Source organism: Schistocerca americana, chromosome 7 (genome assembly GCF_021461395.2).
Source record: "Schistocerca americana isolate TAMUIC-IGC-003095 chromosome 7, iqSchAmer2.1, whole genome shotgun sequence".
NCBI classification, from domain to species: domain Eukaryota; kingdom Metazoa; phylum Arthropoda; class Insecta; order Orthoptera; family Acrididae; genus Schistocerca; species Schistocerca americana.
The window spans coordinates 257,367,867-257,390,603 of record NC_060125.1 but is presented as its reverse complement, the minus strand read 5'-3'; the positions used below and the strand labels follow the sequence as shown (position 1 = coordinate 257,390,603).

General features: G+C 39.2%; 1 protein-coding gene across 1 annotated transcript in view; it reads right to left on the bottom strand.

The window, feature by feature from the left end:
• Nucleotides 1-22,737, bottom strand: part of LOC124623171 (sodium channel protein para) — an 876,466-nt gene that overhangs the window by 715,430 nt on the left and 138,299 nt on the right. The window contains exon 5 of the mRNA XM_047148975.1: nt 13,257-13,348. Coding sequence (XP_047004931.1) covers nt 13,257-13,348 — 92 coding nt within the window. The remainder of the gene's footprint in view (nt 1-13,256; nt 13,349-22,737) is intronic.

Below are 22,737 nucleotides of genomic sequence, written 5' to 3'. Positions count from 1 at the left end.
TGAAGTCCAAGTGTATTTCACTTATTTCATACATCTTTCTCACCAGATGGAAGAGTTTTGTCTTAGCTGGTTCTCCCAAATCTACCACTAGCTATAACGGAATGTTGTCTACTCTCAGGGCCTTGTTTGACTTAAGTCTTTCAGAGCTTTGTCAAATTCTTCAAGCAATGTTATATCTGCCTTCTCTTCTTCATTTACATCCTCTTCTATTTCCATAACATTGCCCTTGTATAGACTCTCTATATACTCCTTCCTCCTTTTTGCTTTCCCTTCTTTGCTTAAAACTGGGTTTCCTTCTGAGCTCTTGATATTCATACAAGTGGTTCTCTTTTCTCCAAAGGCCTCTTTTAATTTTCCTGTAGGCAGCATCTATTTTACCCTTTGTGATATATGTTTCTACATCTTTGCATTGGTTCTCTAGCCATTCCTGCTTTTCCATTTTGCACTTCCTGTCAATTTCATTTTTCAGACGTTTGTATTCCCTTTTGCCTGCTTTGTTTATTGCATTTTTATTATGTTCTCCTTTCATTGATTAAATTCAGTATCTCTTGTGTTACCCAAAGATTTCTACTAGCCCTCATCTTTTTACCTACTTGATTCTCTGCTGCCTTCACTATTTCATGCCTCAAAGCTACCCATTCTTCTTCTATTGTATTTCTTTCACCTGTTCTTGTCAGTAACTCCCTAACACTACCTCTGAAACTCCCTAGGATCTCTGGTTCTTTCACTGTATCCAAGTCCCATCTCCTTAAATTCCTGCCTTTTTGCAGTTCCTTCAGTTTTAATCTGCAGTTCATGACCAATAAATTGTAGTCAGAGTCCACATCTGCCACTGGAAATGTCTTACAATTTAAAACCTGGTTCTGAAATCTGAAACGTTCCAGTGTCTCACGGTCTCTTTCATGTATGCAAACTTGTTTCATGATTCTTAAACCAAGTGTTTGCTATGATTAAATTATGCTCCGTGCAAAATTCTACCAGGCGACTTCCTCTTTCATGCCTTTTTCCCTGTCCATATTCACCTACTACTTTTCTTTCTCTTCCTTTTCCTACTACCAAATTCCAGTCCCCCATGAAAATTAAATTTCATATCCCTTCATTATCTGAATAATTTCTTTTATCTTATCATACATTTCTTCAATTTCTTCGTCATCTGCAGAGCTAGTTGGTATGTAAACTTGTACTACTGTGGTGGCTGTGGGCTTCATGCCTATCTTGGCTACAATAATGTGTTCATATGCTGTTCATAGTAGCTTACCCATTTTCCTATTTTTTTATTCAATATTAAACACGCTCCTGCATTACTCCTGTTTTATTTTGTATTTATAGCCCAGTATTCACTTGACCAGAAGTCCTGTTCCCCCTTCCACCAAACCTCACTAATTCCCACTGTGTCTAGCTTTAACCTACGCATTTCCAGTTTTAGATTTTCTAACGTTCCTGCCTGATTCAGGGATCCGACATTTGATGCTCCAATCCACAGAACACCCATTTTGTTTCCCCTGGTAACAACAACCTCCTAAGTAGTCTCCGCCCAGAGATTTGAATGGGGAAAGGCTGCTGCCCCTCTTCAGGAACCACACGTTTGTCTGGCCTCTCAACAGATACCCCTCCACTGTGGTTGCACCTACAGTAGGCTATCTGTATTGCTGAAGTATGCACGCCTCTCCACCAACAGCAAGATTTATGATTCGTTTATTCAAACATATTTACTATTTATTGTTCTTAAAAATGTGGTAACTACCATAACCCACAACTCAAATTGCAGAAAGCAAATGACTTGCAATAAGAAGGGATTTGTTTCACAGCATCGAACATGAAGTAGAGCTCATAGCTCTTAACGTATGAATCTTAAGAGTCCATGTATGTTTCTGGTATCATATACTTTCAACTGTATGTGTTAACACCATTAATTATGATATGCCCTGTACAAAGGTGCAAGGAGAAGTCTAGCCTATCCAGTAACTAGTGTGTACAGTTGGTATAATGGAATCTTGAGGGCAAAAATGTAGAAATAGAGGGGATGATTATTTTAAAGTTCATGGACAGAAATTCCAACAATCTATACTGGTAGTTCCTGAGATGAAAGTAAAACTAGTTTAAGAAATGGTAGGTTTCTATAAGCATTCTGTGGTACAACAAGTCCTGAATTGACAAAATATGACAAATTCATTACAAAAGCAAACTGCATAGTATTTGTGTGACCAGTGCACAGAGGAATTTCTAAAAATAAAAGAAAAATTACTGAGTTGCTAAGTATACAAATAATTATCTTCACTGTTACATTCTGAAACAATGGAATCGTAGCTGCTCATAATGTAAATTAATCACCTGGCAGACAATATTAACAGCAGCCCCACACATCTGTCTGCAATGAAGTGCCTTCTGAAAACAATTACAGCGATGTCCACTCAAGATTTCACATTGATGCAAAGATTTACCACTTGCTTTTAAGTTCCAAAATGTAAAACTGCATCCTTAACAAAATTCAAATCTTATGACTTAAGCGTCAATGCGTCTCAACTTGATTCAATCAATCCATACAAGAGCTTTCTTGTAAGAATTTGTGAGAATATGTAATGGGATGATTACATAGGCTCAATAGTAGGTAAAACAACTGGCGAACTCTGAAAATATAATGTAATTGGATAGATAAAAAAAATCTATTCACCAAGTGGCAGTAGGAGATAGCAAAGTTGGCTCCTTCTGGCAAAAGAGTTGAATGGCCAGGAAGAAGGATGGAGGAAGAGGACTGGTGAGGTCTGGGAAATGGAGAGAGTTTGGAAAAGTTGCCCAGAACACCAAGAGAGGGAAGATTTATTGGTTGGGATGAGAAGGAAAGAATGTAGGAAAGACTCTCCATATGACACACACATGACCACAAAGACAAGATTAGATGAATTACACCACAGTAGTCATTTTTCCTATCCCCCAAATGTATGTGGAATGGGAAGGTATGGTAATATGGGGTACAATGGCTACAAACAGTCTTCCTTCCTATCCTGACTGCTAAGTCTCCCATCACCTGCGGTTTTGGGTGACTTTTCTGAGCTCTCACCATTTTTAAACCTTGTCCGTCTTTTTCCTTCATCCCTCTTCCTTTGTGTTCAATCCTTCTGTCAGAATAAAGAGCCACTGGCTCTGAAAGCTTGCACATTTACTTATCCTTTATATATGTTTTCTCCTTCTGCCACTTGAGTAGATTTTTTAAAATCTATTTTTCATTAAAATGGCAAAGTTTGGTTCATTTGTTGGATACTGGGAAAATGTAGTCAGTCTCCAAAGGAGATTGCTCACAAAACATGCATTTGACTTATTGTAGAATACTGCTCAAGCATGGAGGACCCACATCCTAGAATATTGCTCAAGCATAGAGGATCCATACCAGATTGAACTTACAAAATACAGAGAGGCACAAATGGTTGTTGAGGTTGATCTGGTGGAAGAGACCAGACGGCGAGGTCATCGGTCTCATCAGATTAGGGAAGGATGGGGAAGGAAGTCGGCTGTGCCCTTTCAAAGGAACCATCCTGGCATTTGCCTAAAGCAATTTAGGAAAATCATGGGAAAACCTAAATCAGGATGGCCAGACGCGGGATTGTACCATTGTCCTCTCAAATGTGAGTCCCGTGTGCTAACCACTGCACCAACTCGCTAGGTACCACAAATGGTTAAAGATTTATTTGACCTACAGGACAGTGTTACCAAACCACTGAAAAATATGAACTAGCAAACATTTAAAGATACACACTAACCATCCCACGAAAGCCAACCTACAAACTTTCAAGAACCAGAATTAAGTGAAAAATTTAGGAATGTACCTCAGTCCTCTCCATAATACACACACGGAGCTCACAAAAACAAGATTACACTAATTCCAGTGGAGGATCATTTTCCCATCCTCCACATGCACATCAAATGGGAAGATATGTTAATATGTGGTATGTTCAGAAAACTCTGCCATGCACTTTAAAGTGGTCTGCAGTATATGGACATAGACACAAAAAGGGGCTGCCTGATAAGTGTATACCTTCCAGCACATTCGCATTTCAACAAAAAATTGAAGGTAAAATTCATTTCAACACAGTACTGTTAGTGAAGTTTTTTTTTTTTTCACTCATACATTTTTCAGCTCATTATGTGTTATTTTCACTGAGTTTGTAATTTGTTATTTTCAACAACGCTACACACAATGACTACATCCAGGTCTTTATCTGTCTTACAAATAGCTTTCTACTGATTAGTGTCCACATTCTCTCATGATATACACACCCAGTTATGCAATAATTTTTAATGCTTTTTAAAGTGCATGCAGAATACCACAGTTGGTAGATGCGCAGATGGCAGGGCAGGCGTGGGGAGAGCAGTAATGGTGGGGGCTGTGGGGAGGTACTGTAGGAAAAATGCCAAGTGCTGAAGGGGAAGTGCTGTTTTAAACTGACGTCTGCACTTTCAATTTTTGTAAATATTAAGTGGAGAGCCTTCACACCCATACTTGCATGGTGACCATTCAAAAAAGATCTGTCATCTCTTCTTTGGTCAGTATCTAAAAATAATTCCACCAAGAACATAGCAATTTATTTTTGCCTCGTTTGTTAATCATTTGTAACTTTCAGAGAAGGTCACAAGTAGGGAAAACCTACCCATTTCTCTTCTTGCCATGTTAAAATTTGCTTCTTTTGCCAAAACTCAGCAGAGACTACACAGTCCACCCCACTAACATGTTGTGCAGATGCAATTGTGACAGAATTCAGAGACAGTCATCTCTAAATTTGTTACTTGAGTTACAAAGGAAAAGTAAGGTCAGCATCTTATGAAAAAGCACGTCCTCAGTACAAAATAAACATGTAAATACTTCGCTTACATAGTTCCAGAACCCATAGCCCTTCTCATTTCACTAGCTATCAATGGCTCTTAAAACTTACATTCGATCATCAGAAAAGTCTATGGTTAGTGGAATAACATGGAAGATAATGAAGTTTTGCATAATAATAACACTCTCCTCTGTGTGTGCTATCATTTGCCACAATCCCATTTTGACATCTCAAACTGTTTATGAAATATGAGGAATGTTCTGGATATTTCATTCTGGCTTCAATGCTCATGTGGTGTGATCACAAATGAGTGGACTATGTCAGATCAATTTTCTCGAGATTGGTGACAGACAGAGACCTCCACCCACGTCTAAAGAAAAATTCAATATGTTAGCTAAATTTCATACACAGCAACATATTAAGTGATATGCACCAAATGCAAAATCATTGTGATCCCTATTTTTCATTTTAAACTTTTTTGAATTTCGTGCAGTGTATTACTTCCACATAAATATCACAATAACTATGACTGTTATTGAAATGATGGGCATGTTATAATGAATGCGACATATATAGCTAGAAGTAACACAAAAATGAAACTTTTTAACCAAATAATTTCTGTAAAATTGTTTGAGAAAGACTGCAGGGTGCGCACATTGCTTCTGCCATCACCGACCAGCCGAAAGGTGGCAAACGTTTGTCGTCCTCTCCTTCTGAACAAATGAATGAACTCGCCCAGCACTTTGGATGAAAAGTGGTCACTATGCACCAGCTACCATATCCTGCGCAACCTGCTTGTTTGACTAAGAGTTGTATTTTGAAACATACTTAATTCACTGCAGTGCTCCCTAACCCTCTCTCCAGTGTACACATGCCTGTAATGATTCTTAATGAAAGGGTTACGACTGTTTCTGTGATCAGATACTGTGATTTATTACTAGCAATAAAGCCGAGCGGTCTAAGGCACTGCAGTCATGGACTGTGCGGCTGGTCCCGGCAGAGGTTCAAGTCCTCCCTCGGGCATGGGTGTGTGTGTTTGTCCTTAGGATAATTTAGGTTAAGTGGTGTGTAAGCGTAGGGACTGATGACCTTAGCAGTTAAGTCCCATAAGATTTCACACACATTTGAACATTTTTGAACTAGCAATAAAATATAAAATGTTACTTCAGAAGTGGAAATGACTCCAGAGACCAAAATTTACATTGAACAGACATGATAGAGAACAGCACGGAAATAGAAAATGTACTACTTGAAGATATAGATTTCTCTCTGCAATACACTGGAAATATTAGAAGCAAGTTTAACAGTGACTGTTTATGGTGTTACTTTTGTTTATAAAAATGTTATATAGGCTGCAATCATGGGCCATGCTCACACATTTTAATGTAATATGTGGTGTTGATTAATTGGTGGAAAAGACTCTAGATACAGTTATCTGAACAACAGAAGTTTATGGTGTGAAGATTTATATCACATACAGGCAAAGTGTAAACATCATCTTCAAGATAATCACAAAGAAAAAAAAAATAATAAGAGGAAGACAGATGCAAAAGTCACTGCAGGAATAAATGTCACACTTGCAAGAAGAGCTGCAGTTCCAAAACCACTCATCAGTGTTGCAAATGCCCATAACAGGAAAACGTGGTGCTGAAGCCATAAAACCTGGGCTTTGGAGAAATGGAGGAAAGTTATTTGGCCAGATGTGTCTTGGTGCATACTGTTTCCCATGTCTGGCTGAGTTTAAGTCCCAAGAGTGATACATGGTAGGGGTCTGGTGATGATTTGGGCAGCCACAGTATGATATTCCATGAGATAGTATGATATTCCTTGAGACACATGGTTACTCTACAAAGTCGCATTATATGGTAGTCAAGGATTATATGGCCATTGTGGTTGTGGCTCATCAGGTCTATCCCATGGTACAACATTTGTTTCCCAATGTTGATGCTGAGTTCCAAGATGACAGGAACTCTTTTCAGATGGCTTGGATCATTCAAGACTGGTGTTGTGAGCACAAGGATGAATTGTCACATCTCCCCTGGACACGTCAAAGACCAGCTCAGTATTGTTGAACTTTTGTGATCTGCTTTGGAGAGAAAGATGCATGATCACTATCCACCTCCAACATTATAACTCGAACCTGCCACTATTTTGCAGAAAGGATGGTATAAGATTTCCTTGAAAACCATACAGGACCTATACTTATCCATTCTGAGATGACTGCAAGCTGTTTCGAAAGCTAATGCTTTTCCTACACCATATTAGGAGTGGTAATACGTTATCCGTTCAACTGGAAGCTGTTTTGAATGCCAACAGTTTTCCCACACTATATTAGGCATGGTAATGTGTTGTTTTCTTGGTGTTTCCATATTTTTGTCCACCTCCTGTATATGATTCAATGATAACATTCTTCACTTAAAACACAGCACCAGGATAAGAAACCACAATATATTAAGTTATAGGAACAAATAACCCTTCCAAATGTAACACTTCTCTGCAACCTGTAGTCCAACAAAAAGACAACAAAAATTCAGGTGATCAATTCTCAGACTACTCTAGGTAATAAGTCTGTTAGCAGACAGGATGAGAATAATCAATTAAGTTAACTTGGACTGAATACATGAGAAATTGTGATTTCTCCCATCCTTATTGCCCTACAATGCAGACATAATAACCTCCAGGAAATTTCCAGAACAAGTGAACTTGGGAAGTTATTTTTAATGTTTTTATGGCTAGCCTAAAACCAAAAAGAGACAAGTATTTCTTTAAAGCTGGTAACGATTAAGACTATCATCACGGAAAATTTTGGTATAGAAAATTACAGTAGTTGGCATCATCATATGGAATGTTAGGCCAATTCTTTCCAATAATGAAGACCTCGGAACAAAGTAGTGGGGCGCGAGACTTACACTGTAGCTATATAAAAATCATGATTGAGACCATCATGTTACAAAAGATTTAGCCATTATCATTTAATACAGTATACAACAAACGATGGCAGAACTATCTTTAAACACTGATTTTATGTAAGTTCAACTTCACATACTGATTTAGAACTTCCAGGTAGTTTCAGCTGAAGTGAAAGTAGGAACCTCAGAAACGTACATTGTTCAAGTGTACAAACCACCTAGAATTTAAATGAAAAGAGGACATTGGTGCAGTTTTATTAGACATCTGTCAAATTTATTTATTGTTCATGATGATTTCAGATAGCTCTGTTTTGCATTGGGCACTCTTGTTAACAATTAGAACTGACACGAACTGGTGACTCTCACAGAAGACAATAATTTAATTACAGTCAACTTTATCGGACAGTGGTTAACAATAATATATTTACAATTAATTTCTATTGTTCTCATTATGCTCTTTATGGAAAACACATTCGATTCTCTTGGTTCTGACCACTTTTCCACTGAAATTCAATCAAATTTTCAATCACGTCAAATGAGGAGTATGGAGCTGATAGGAGTCAAATGTAGCTTCTTGGCCAAAGTACTACATGATCACGGAAGACCTGGTGAGAGACACTGAGCTAATGCCATCTCTCAATAAACATTGCAAGAAAGTAATGAATTCAGGGAACAAGACAGCATGTGGTTCTATGCCTCAAACGAATGGAGGACTTAAAAATGATGAAGTCAGTCTCTCTGGTCGTGTCAGACAAAGTTGAAACAACTGGCACAGTGTTGGCTGAGATCCAATGAATATTGCAATAGTCAAATACTACAAAATTAACTCTCCTACAAATGGATAAGAGTAAACATAAGGAAAAAGACTAAACAGGAGAAAAAACACAGATGCAAATGGTTATGCAATTTGCTGAACAGTGTTGAGCGTATCTTTCGTTGAACTATTTTTTATGAAATATTTTCAGGTGTTCAGCTCAAAACATGAATGCAAACTTGGTATCACAACTGCCAATAGGACATGACAAAAAATTCTGATACTTCTACTGATGCATGGTTATATTTAATCAGTCATAACACTGGAAAATTCCCCATTGAATTCCAGTTTAACCGTCAAAATTGTGCCTAGGGATCCAGTGTTATCCAAGAATAAACAGCACATTCAATCAGGGTGGTTTATAGGTTAACAGTTGATGAACAAACCAGAAATCAAATCTTACTAGCAGATGAGACAGACTTTCACTGTCTAAGTGGGTTTCATTCTGGTACTTTCACAAACATGAAAGACATGAATAGTTATTCCCAACAGTCTTAAACTCAAAGTCCTTCAACTGCTACACAATGCCACTGGGGCATCATATGTACCACGTACTTTGCCAGAGAGTATTGCTACTGGAAAAATATAGATAGAGACATAGAAACAATGCTAGCTAAATGCCACTTACACTAAAAATACCAGTCAGCTCCTCTTCAACAATATCTTCTGTGGACACAGGCATCTGAACCCTGGTCACATTTAGACATACACTTTATTGCACCATTTTTAGGTACCTACTGGTCGATTATCATCAATATATTTTCAAAATTTCCTTATGTCAAACAATGTCATCGATTACTTCTATGAAAACAGTTCAGGCCTTGTCAACGACTTTCTCCACTGAAGAGTTGCCAAAGTCAATAGTTATGGGAAATACTATTAAGTTATCATCTCAGGAGATCAAACTTTTTTGTGAAGGAAATGGCATTTCATATTTCAAAACCACACCATTTCATTCTCAAGCCTACAGGCTTACTGAAAAATTTGTATGGGCTTTCAAGTCTCACATGACAAAGCTCACTCAGTAGTACATTACAGAAAATGCAGTGTTAATATTTCTTCCTGTGTACAGAGCCACTCCAACAGACAATATCTCCAGCTGAAAAATTTCTAGGGAGGCCATACCGAATTTTAATGTCACTTTTAAAGCCACTCTTACATCCACAGACAGAAGTTTTTTCTTTCTGTCTTTTTTAAGTAAATGATCACGTATTTATTACTATGTAGAAATATGGAAACAAATATTGGGTACCAAGAAAAGCCATTCAGCAGCTCAGCAATATTATGTATAAAGTTCAAATTATGGATGTTGTAACAATGTGCTATAGAAATCAAATGAGGTTGCTATGCAGTCATGCACATGTAGGCAGAATTCCTAGGCTGCTATCTACCAAGTGAGGTAGGGCTGCGGTTGGCACACTGGACTCACATCCGGGAGAACTACAGTTCAAATCCGTATTCGGTCATCCAGATTTAGGTTTCCCAGGATTTCCCTGAACTGCTCCAGGCAAATGCTGGGATGGTACCTATGAAAGGGCATGGCCAATTTCCTTCCACACCCCTGAAACAATCCGACTTTGTGCTCTTCCCCTAATGACCTTGATGCTGAGGGATGTTAAACCCAATATTTCTTCTTTCCTTCTTCCCAGGCTGTTCTCTTTTTCAGGCTCATGCGACTTTTAATGCAGCCAGCTGTCTTGGGAACTTGCATTTGCAGCTGGCAGCTAAAACTGACTTAATCCAACTGTAGCCAACCGATAAAGGCCAGACAGAGGTGGTCATCATGTCTCATTCCACAGAAGATGGGAGTAGATGTGGCAAACTGCTCGAACAACCACCCCCTGATTGAGGTTTTGGATCCTGTTTTCCTTGGTGTTGCAGGCAAATGCCAAGGGGAGTAACAATGTTTTCATGTACCAAATACATGAGTCTGCAAGAATGGAAGTATGAAGCTAATGAACTCCCCCCACCCCATGAGAGGTATACCACATCTGTAATTAGTTATGGTACACAGCTGTATCTACAGAGGGCACCACTTGCTCGGAAGTCTCCAATCATGGCACCATTTAGCTATGGTCCATCACCACACAGACAGAAAACTTAACAGGAACTACATTATGCTTCCATCACAAGACTTACAAGTAGTACAATCCATCCACCAATAATTAGGTCTGCCTGCACAGATGGTGGGTACATGAGGAATGACTCCTTTCATAAGCAAAACAGTTCACAGACAAACATTCATCCACCAAGCACAGATAAAAAGTGGTCGCACACCTTCACTCAGTCAGTCGTTGCAGATAAGCAGTTGTTGCCAATCACCAGTTATTGAAAAGTTACCACAGTCACAGCTCAGCAGCTGTCAATGAGTTTTCATCAGATAGTCAATGTCTAGTGTTGAAGTGTGTATCATTTACTCAGCCTGAACTTCAAACCATCTCCACACAGCAGTCCAGGCAGAGTGACTACTAGGACAGTCAACATTCACTGAGTTAGGTTAGACCAACATCCAGAACTTTTACAACAGTGCTACACTGTAGTAAAATGAGTATTTATTTTGGAAAAAACTTTTAATAAATTATTATTAATCATATCTATTTGTGTTGTCCAACTTATTTTTTGTAGTAGTGATCACACTGTGACAAGACAAGCATGTAAATACACTGTCTAGATATAGCAACTACTTTTCTGGTGTAGAGCTTCCATATTGGGTGCCAAAACTATTTCGTGAATACTACAAATGTATTATATAAGTATGTGATAACATAAGGAAGTTCATGCAGCAGGTTAATATTAATTTTAAAAATGTAGAGCAGGTGACTGTGATGTCTTATTGGGCCAAATGTTGACAAAAATAAGAAGAGCATTTGCAGTGGTCATTTCCATATGTCCACTAGATTGCTGCTCAATGGCTGACAATTTTTCGCCAATGATCCTAGCATAGTTTATAAAATAACAGCAGATGTGTGTTGACATGATATAAGTATGAACTCATTACCATCTTTGAGTCATACGCGAAAAAGGGAGGGGAGAGGGGCGTTCAGACCATGCAGTGTCTGTGTATAGAGTAATATAGCTGTAAGGGGGAACACAGGTCCTTGTGTTTTTGTGTTTTTTCATAAGGGATTTGTGTTTGCAAGTGTACAGGGATGATGTCTTTGGTGATTAAGTATATGCTTACAGTGGTCCAAAAATTATAACCTCATTTAAGAAAAATAAAACACATCATAAAAAAATGCAAGTCTCGTAATCTGGGCTACTAACAATTCAATTAGCTCATATTTATTAATTTATACTATAAAATCTCCAAGTTCTTACTGGTAAGTACAAGCTCTCTCTATATACATACAAGGTGCAACAGTAAAGTAATGAGACTGATGTGACAAAAAAATTGTTGCTTACCATTTTAGGCAAGTTTAATAGTGTCTCCTTCAAAGTGTTCCCTTCTGATTGCACACACTTTTTCCAGCGCTTCAGCCATTGATGGTAACATTTATGGAATTCATCTTCTGTAATATCCTCCAAGACCCTCATCACAGCTTTTTTGACATCTTGTGTTGTTTGAATATGGTGTCCCTTGACCACCGTTTCGACTCTTGGAAACAGAAAAAAGTCGCACAGAGCGATATCTGGTTAATAAGGTGGCTGCGGTAGTGCTGAAATTTGTTTTGAGGTTAAAAATTGCTGTACTGATAGAGCAGCATGGGATGGTGCATTATTGTGATGCAGCATCCAATTATTAGCAATGTTGGCACGGACAGGAAGAACACTTTTACGAAGTCTTTCTAAAATTAACTGTTTGCCCAGGAGGCACCCACTCTTTATGAACAATTCCCTGGAATCAAAGAAGCACACAAGCATCCATTTCACTTTTGACTTTGACATGCGAACTTTTTTTGGTCTGGGTGATCCCTTTGAGCACCATTGTTAACTTTGGCATTTTGTCTCTGGATCATACTGAAAAAACCAACTTTCATCGCCAGTGATAACAAGGCTCAGTAATTCTGGATTGATTTCCGTTTGCTCTAAAAGATCGGCTGCCACATTTTTCCATGTTTCTCGCTGCTGTGGTGTGAGATTTTTGGGGACAATTTTTGCACATATCTTTCTCATACCAAGATCTTCAGTTATTATCAGACAAACCATTTCTCAATTGATGTTCAGTTCTTCTGAAATCATTTTCATGGATAATCTTCGATCAGATAGTACGAGTTCATGCACCCTGGCCAAGTTGGCATCCATCCTTGAGGTTGATGGTTGTTCACTGCGGTCTTCATCTTCAACATTCCTTCTGCCTTCACTAAACATTTTATGCCAACGAAAAACTTCAGCTCTTGATATAACGTCCTTTCCAAAAGCCTTCTGAAGTTTACTATAAATTGTCGTCACGATTTCACTCAATTTAACACAAGAAGAAATGGCATACCGTTGCGCAATATTATGCGGTTCCATTTCTGTGACAAGAGACACAAACACGTGCTAACTTATTACAGCACAACTCATGACTGAGCAGTTGCATCGATGTGCCGCTTGTACTAGAAACAGCTTACAGACCAAGGTCAAAGATATTGTGTCTACGCAAGCCTGCAGGGTTGCCACATCTTGTGAAGAGAATCAGTCTCATTACTTTATTGCAGCACCTCACATAAACCAATGGTTTTATTCCCACTTATTGTGCAACAATTTAAGTTAGGATGAAAACAAAATGGGCCTACATACCTGGGACAATAGCTACAGTCTTCAAAGCTCGAAGGACCCTGAAAGTTCTCAAGGCAGCCAGGTTTCCTAGATCTATCCCCATGGTAACATAACTGAAAACGAAATGACATACAGAGATTAGGATTGATACTTGTGCGAATCAGATGTACATAATCTACATTATAAACATCCACTGCAGGAAAATGCTGTCATGATGTACTACTTGCTGTCATATCAGCATGTGCAATCTTTATGTGCAAGGAATAGCATATGGTCTGAATTAAATTAACAACGCGTCACAAAACATAAAATCATATCTAGCCAGTACATAAAACAGAATAGATATTTTACTACTTTGTAGAAATGAGTGCACACACGTGAAAAACAGAGCAAAACAACCATGCACTATTTTCTGGAGTATGCCATAACATGTTATGGCAACTTACGAAGATTTGTAACAAATCAAAACATTATTACCAAGACAATAGGATGCTTAAAAATGCCGAACAAATAATTAAGAAATTTTAAACTGTTTCTCAAATAATCAGATTCAGCTTTGTATCATTTAAGATCTATCAAGTACCTCTTTCAGAAAACTATTAATAGTTTTTCTTATAATTCTGCCGTTTTATTTATCCTCATTTAACACACTATGTTTCAAAATGCACAGCAGGTACTCCGTTAGCTAAGAGACTCCCTTTTTCCTTTCCTCTTTCCACAAGTGATTAATTACAAAAAAGAACAAAATAGGTCAAGCAATATTGATAAAAATTTTCTATACTTTATCTGATGTCTACATTATTCTAGTAATTTAATGGTTACATATATACTCCTCAAATTGAAGCTAATGAGCTTTGGTGAAAAATGGAAATCTAGCAGTTTTACTGGTAAAGATTTAGTTGTGATGATTTGTCAGTGTTGTATCAAATGGGTAACTGAAGGGCTGATAAGTGTTCATAGAGTGAAGAATGATGTTTCTGTTGTTATGTGAGAGTGTGAAATAAAAAGAAAGGGTTAGCTAAAATCTCTCACTCCTTTCAAAAAATGGAAACCAGGCTGATTAGTTTACTGTCCACATATGGCTAATGGATTACCATCAACAGGGGCTTATGCTCTATCCCCATAATATATGAGAACTTTCGAATTAGAGGATACTGACACCAAATATGCTGTTCAGGGACAGTGTGTCACTGTATCTCCCCCATTTATCACACAAATTAGAACAACAAAATTTCCTTGCTTGACAGCTACAAGGACTGTACCAAAGTGATGTGAAAACATGGTGCTCAATTAATTCTGAATAAATTTTGATCACTCACACAGAAAAGGTAACCGGAATGACCCTTGCTCTATACAAGTGTTACATAATCTTTCTTTTGTCTGCAGATAAATAATGGCTTCTGAGCAGAAGCAATATATTGTCATTGAGTTCCTGATGAAGGAGATGTGGTAGCTGTTCCAGATTCACAAAAGGGTACTGATGTGTACTGAGATGACACATACACAAGAGCAATATGCATAGGGGTATGAAGAAAGTTACAAAAGGAGAAAATCTACACTAAAGGTCAACAGTGTAGTGGGAAACAATCAACTGTGATTTTGAGTTCAACAATAGTGTAAATACATCACTCCAATTACTTGTGCAATTCAACCATTTACATCAGATAATACAGATGTTATGGCCACTTTTGCATTTCTTAAGGTCCAGATCTCATATCTCTGAGGTAAATCACAGCTATATCACAACAATTCAGCAGGTTTGTCCGCAAAAGTAAGTGAACCCAAAAGAAAAATCAAGTCTAACAAAATACAAAACCCAAGAGACCAGTTACCAGTTGCCTGAAAAGAAGCAATTGGAGCAGAGCTAACAGAAACACAAAAGTCAAAAACCAAACATCGCAATGCCACTAGCTGAAGGCACTTTCTTTTTCATTGTTTCTATTACCCCCATTTCATTTACTTCAATTCATTGACTGATAACACTTTTCTGCATATTGATACGCATGTCTGCAGGTGAGTGCAGTTACAGCTATCAATTATTTTCAATTGTGTAAAGCAGTAACACCAACTTCATTTCAGAATGACTGAAGCGCCTAGAACCGCACGGCCACACCGGCCGGCACTTCTATTAGAGACCAAATTAATTACAGAACTGTATTTCACACTGCCCAGCCCCCAGAAATGGTAATGAATGATAGTTCAATAAAAGATGCAAAATATGACAACAGTTCCTATACACAACTTACAAACAAAGTTAAGTTTTCCTGTTGCTGCTGCAAAAAAGTCCTTTTGACGAGTAGACACACAGAAATATTGTCTCATTGAAACCACAATCAAGTCCAAATCTGAATGTAGGGTCGTCAATGAGGCACAACACTTAGCACTGAAAGCATATTTATTACTGACACCAACGTACAGGCAGAACAGAAATGATCTCCTGGACAGAGTGTGGAGCAGTTTACACAAACATCAAATATTCCAGACTGCTGATATTCATACAAACATTACAAATATAAGCCTTATCAAGAACCTTTCAGAAAGTATAAATATTAAATAACAAATAATTTCTGGGGGCCACATTTGTATGGTGACTCGCAGCATGCCAGCCAACAATGCTAACCAATACATCCCACTGCATTCACCACAGCTTGTGGCAGTGTCCCATCTCCTGGAGAAACAATGATTTGCGGTTTCAAAAGACCTTCTGGAGCCAACTACAGTACATTGGAGGTAGATCCTGTCAGAGGTCATTTGAATTGAGGCACTACGGGATCCTCGTGTTCTTGGCATGTTGTTACATCCTCTTCACTATGATGAGCATCAATGGTAGCTCCTCCCACTGAAGCTTCATGATTTTTGATGGGTCTTCAGTTTCCTTAAATGTCTCATCACTGATCTGCATCTCTAGACTGTAATAGGGCTTCATGCGGAGGACATGGACAACGTCTTTTTGGTTTTGTGTTCTTGATGAACGATTACAGTCCTCGACTTCTTATGTGACATCTGACAAGTGATGAAGGATACCATAGGCTCAAAGTAGCACTTTAATAACATTTCCAATTTTTTCACTTTGCACACAGGTGTAAAAATCCCTATCAAATCACCTGGGCTGTATCTCACTGGGCTGGTGCTTGGCATTATAGTGCTCTCCGTCTTTCTCTTGAGTGCCCGGTGTCCGTATGTGAGCCAGCTGTCATGTTTCTTTCGTCCTGGAGATGAGATGTTTGATGTAGTCATCCTGACAATCGTCTGGTTGAAACATTGTCGTTTCAGCCTCACGAACGTGGAACTACAATAACAGTACGAACCTGCAGTGTCTTGCTTCACTCTGCTGTACGTGAATGTCATGATTGGCAGTACTTTATCCGAGTTAGGCATGAATGTACATCAAGAGCATATTGGCAATGTCATATTAAAGCATTCTGTAAGGCCATTTGTCTGTGGATGGTAGGGAGTTTTGACATCCTGTGGGTATTGTTGCAAGTTGAAATTACCCCTGATACTAGTTTCAACTGAAAAACATTGCCATGAACTGAGATCATCACATAGGATGCTCTGTGCTTTAAAATCGTGTCTTTTATAAGAAAAAGGACTTTTGCAATTTCTAGAGCTTCAGTAGTCGGCACAGCATTGGTGTCAGCATAATGTGTGAGGTGGTCAGTGCAGACTATTATCCATCAATTCCTGTTCGTCGATTTTACGAACTTCCCCGGAACATCAGATCCAGTTTGGCGGAATGGCTTTATTGTGGGCAGGACTGGAACCAGATGCCCAAGAGGTAATTGGGGCACATGCTTCAATCACTGGTATTCCTTACATTAGCTCACATAGTGTCTAACAAATCAGTAGAAACCTGGCCAGTGGTACCTCCACCTGATACTGTGTAGAGTCTTCATGAATTCAAGGTGAGCAGAGATTGCAGCATCATCAAAATACTTTAGGATAGCTGGTTGTAGATGAGCTGGAAATGTGAGAAATCATTTCTGCCTCACTGGGTCATAATCCCTCCAATATTTAGTGCATGGAATTCTCCACTGGTCAGTTCTTCTTTCTTCAAAGCTTCTACAATTTTCAGCAATGCTAGATCACCCCTCTGTTCAGCAGAAGTGCAATTTAATGCAGCGGTGACAGAGATTTCATCCACACTGCTGTGTTCCAGCAATGGATTCCCTGAAAAACAGTTGGTATCCTTGTGTTTGTGTCCACTTTTGTACACGACTGTGATGTCATACTCCTGCTGCCTCAGAGCCTACCTCACCAATCAACCCAGTGGATCGTCAGACTAGTCAGCCACCTTAAAGAATGGTAATCCGTCACAATGGTGAATGGTATGTCAAATAAATATGGCTGGAACTTGTTGACTGGCCAAAAAACTTCAAGGCACTCTCTCTCTGTTGTAGAAGCGTCCGTCTCAGACTTGTACTCTACAATCATAAGCTATCATCTTTTCAGCACCTTCCTGAATTTGCACTAGAACTGTACCTATCCTATAACTGCTAGCACCAGATCTGTCTTTGCAATCTCATTATACAATGCCAGGACTGGAGAAGATGTTACCACCTCCTTAAGGACAAGGGAAGATCTTTCTTGGATCTCATCCCAGAATATCTTCCAACAATACTTCTTGCAAGGGCTAGGCCTAGTGATGCGGGCCGGGCAAATGCCCAGTGGGCAGGACATTTATAAATGGGCATTTGCCTGGGAATTTATCTAAAGCAGTATTAAATACCCCAAATCTGGGCACACACACACACACACACACACACACACACACACACACGTGCACACACATCACACATTGAACAGCTGTGTAGTGATAAGCCAGTATAAAAAAAAGCATTGTCCTTGGGTCATCACTTTGCAATGTAACACACTTTAAATCCATGTAAAATCTCTGAATATTACTGATGAATGATTATTGATAATAAAATTATTACTGAATTGATTAAAAAGCTGGCAAGTGTTTCTTGATAATGGATGCAGTCTTAAATGTTAAACTGTTTTCAGTGGGAAGAATGCTTTATTGTCAGATGTAGTGACATTTGAGACACAGACTATAGTCTCTGTTGGTCCATTATGGTGAATGGACATTGGCTAGTATGTACTTTTCAATTCAATAAACTTTACCAACAGCCGTATACTTCAGGTTATTTTATTTTATTTCGAATGCAACCAGTTTCAGAAATTCATTTTTCCATCTTCAGGCCCCATACGCTTTTTTCGAATCAACGAGCTTACCGTACAGTGCCATAAAACTGGGTACTGTGAATCCCAGTCATTATGCAACTGATTAATACAAAATATATCTAAAAACACAGATGATGTGACTTACCGAACGAAAGTGCTGGCAGCCCGTCCGGGTTATCTGGATACTTCCCACTAACACCAACCTGTCAGAACTCCGGAGATGGGAACTTGCCCTTCAGTACATCCTCTCTTCTCGTTATCCGCCAGGCCTCAATCTCCGCTAATTTCAATTTGCCGCCACTCATACCTCACCTGTCTTTCAACAACATCTTTGCCTCTTTACTTCCGCCCGACTGACATCTCTGCCCAAACTCTTTGCCTTTACAAATGTCTGCTTGTGTCTGTTTATGTGCGGATGGATATGTGTGTGTGTGTGTGCGAGTGTATACCTGTCCTTTTTCCCCCTAAGGTAAGTCTTTCCGCTCCTGGGATTGGAATGACTCCTTACCCTCTCCCTTAAAACCCACATCCTTTCGTCTTTCCCTCTCCTTCCCTCTTTCCTGATGAGGCAACAATTTGTTGCGAAAGCTTGAATTTGGTGTGTATGTTTGTGTTTGTTTGTGTGTCTATCGACCTGCCAGCACTTTCGTTCGGTAAGTCACATCATCTGTGTTTTTAGATATATTTTTCCCACGTGGAATGTTTCCCTCTATTATATTCAATCATTGATTAATACAAAAGCGTGACACCAACTGCTTTCGTCTGAATCAGTTGCAAAGTGATTGGGATTCACGGTATCCAGTTTTATGGCACTGTACGGTAAGCTCGTTGATTCGAAAAAAGCGTATGGGGCCTGAAGATAGCAAAATGAATTGCTGAAACTAGTTGCGTTCGAAATAAAAGAAAATAACCTAATGTATACGGCTGTTGGTAAAATTGAAAAACAGACTATAGTTTTCTATTCTGCTCCTTTCTTTATCTACCTTTGTACAACTGCACTGTTATGAAGATAAAATAAGAACACTAACATAAAAATGATTTAATAACAAAGAATCAATGCTGAAGACGCTGGAATCATTCAATTCCAATACTAGTCGATTCCTAGAGAATTGGCAATTCTTGGACTCACGGAATCGAAACCGGCACGACTCATCCCTAATTAAAATCATTATGGAAAAACTTTTTGAGCTCTAATATTTTTACAGTAGTATAGTATATGTAAAAATACTACTTACAGGCTACCTACTTAATATAAACTGTACTTTATTTCAGGAATTACTTTTAAACTTGAATTATGTTTTCTTTTTTATTGTGTGCTACCCCAAGAACTCACCTCATCAGAAATGTACTGTTACCTTTACAGTCCAATTACTTTCCCCTAACAACTCTTCCCTAACTCTCAAGCAGCTTTCTGAACTTGGTCACCCAACAATTACAGAAGCAGTGCTGCAAAACACCTTTTCCAATAAATAATATCATTTTAAAATTTGTTTATAAATACCACTTATCAATTAATCTTTAAAATGCATAAATGCCTGGGCATTTATCATGGGCATTTGCCCCAACTTAAAAACGCTCAGGCATTTTACATTGCTGGCCAGGCCTTGGTACAGAAGTCCTTTATTAATTGCTGGAGGAACGAGCACATTCAGAGAGAAGTCCTCACATCACAAATGTGCCAAGGAATTAGAAAATCTGTGACTGCTCTTATATCCTCAGGATCATGACAGACTCCATCATCATTCACTAGATACCCCAAGAGTTTTATTTCTTGGTCAGCGAAGACGCACTTTTTAGGATTCACACAGAGGCCTGCAGTCTGAAGACATTTCAACATGTCATCAGACAACTTAGATGTCCTTCAAATGCTAACAAAAAATGACAATGACATCCAGATAGGAAAGATATGTGGTCCATTTAAGATGTAGAAGCAGGTTGTCCATCATCGGTTCGAAAGTGGCTGCAGTGTTACACAGTTCAAACATCATAACTTTAAACTCACAGTGCTATTTGGAGTTAGGAAGTCAGTCTTTCTCCAATCAGCATCCTCACTCTTGCTTCACTGGCAGTCTGTCTACATGTCCATAGCTTGCGTGCCCACCCAGAAGCTGCAGGGAGGCATGGGCTCTGCTGGGAAGGTGTGGGTAAACTGCAGATGTGCGAGCCGTCTTGCAGCTGGGCTGTAGTATATGTGGTAGTAATACACAGGGCAAGCCCAAGTGACCAAGTGTGACCAAACAAGTTGTGCAAGTACAGAACACATGCTATTGGGCCATCGGTCATGTTGTCTAAAGTGTTGACAGCTGCCTGCAGGAAGGCTGATGTTACACATGCCCGTGCCCAGTGGGGCAGTGTTGGTGCAACTAGCCCTAGGGTGTCATCAATGTGCAGAATGGGTAGACATCTTTCTTTGTGACTTTATTCAGTTGTCAGTAGTGCACACAGAAAAACCAAGTGCCAACCACATTCACAAGCACCATAGGAGAGGACCAAGGTTTCTCTGAAGGTTCAATGATGTCATCTTCTCCATTTCATCCTGTATTACCCATCATTCAGCCGGCAACACACTGTATAAGTACCAGCTAGTTCGTGAATGATCCCCAGAATTGATACAATGTTTTATCATAGGCCACTTGTCTGTCTTTTCTCCACACCAGATTTGAAAGAATCCAAAAACTGACGCACAATGGCTAGATCGATGACATTAAGCTGCCCTTCCTTGACTGAACACAGATGTTAAGTCCCATAGTGCTCAGAGCCATTTGAACCATTTTGAACCTTGACTGATTCAGCTGATGCACCTACCTTTAAGGATGAGTTGTGGCCACTCATGACAATTAGTGATCCAAAGTTCTCCTTGACCACCAGCAATGCTTGTGATCTTCACTGGCATATGAATTTATTTTGTTAGCCTGAATAGCTTTTTGCAATCAACAAAAAGCTTCATAATTTAACTAATCATCTCAATTAGCAACTTGAACTCATTTCACTGATGATGGCAGAATAACAACATCTTCAATAACAACACCTGCTGAGAACAATCTTTGTTATGTCTGCTTCTTAGAATAGCTCTGTCAATCTGGAGTCTGATCTTCCACAGTCTATGACTGCTTGCAATGCCAGCAAATAGCCCCATCCAAGAACATCATTATGACTACATTCTGCTAAAATGACAAATTCGAAAGACTGCATTCAGTCATTGATAGTTATTATTGCAATATATGTTCCTGTCAACTGGACACCTTTTTCATTTTCAACTTTCAGCACAATCACTTTCAGATAACTGACGTAGTCTTCTTTACCTGATGACAATAAGCCTCCAATGTTACAGAAATTGAAGCTTCTGACTGGTGCCCCAATAAGTTGGCTGTCGATGATGACATCAATGACATTTCCTGTGATCTTGGTGACTGTCATCCATGCAGGATTTGCATTTGTGGCAGCCTCACTTCCACAGATGGTTGACTCACTTAGTTTTTCTGAAGTAGATAAGTAGCTGGCTAACTCTCTGTGGTGACAGGAAACAGCTACAGCATGTTGGGGAGGAACCTTGCCCCAGATATGGCAATGAGCTCCATCTCACAGGTCAACAATAATTGTCTGCATTTGACTACCATGAATAAAACTGTTGTGATGCTGGAAATCTAGCAGTGCAGTAGTCACCAAAAACCCACCTTCTTTCTCTGCAGTAGTGTACAATGTGTACATGGCATCCACACTGGTGTTCTGTTCTCTGAAAATATGTTCTTCTTTGGGGTATTATACCTGGCATACGAATTGGTTATGCCTGTGTCAGTCACGTGATGGGTTGTCATTTGATGGTTCAGGCGTTAAGTCCGAGGTGGCCCAGTCTACTCTTCCTGGTGCGTTCAGCTTAGGCTGGAGATTGGTGCTAAAGATTGATGGCTCTAAGCACTATGGGACTTAACATCTGAGGCCATCAGTCTCCTAGACATAAAACTATTTAAACCTAACTAACCCAAGGACATCACACACATTCATGCCCGAGGCAGGATTCGAACCTGCGACTGCAGCAGCAGCGTGGTTCCGGACTGAAGTGCCTAGAACAGCTCGGCCACAGTGGCCGGCACTAAAGATTGATACACTTCCTGGATGTTCATTGTTACCTCCTGACATATGGTGTTGACATTCATGGCTGCTATCTTTGTGTGCACAGTCCGACATTTCTGGCTGCCATTAACTGCTGTATCTCTTCTCCTAGTATCCACCACATGAGAAAGACAAGCTCACAATGGTCTTCGAAAATTGGCGTAGGGACAACATTCGATAGTTGGTCACACATCTTTGATGCGAT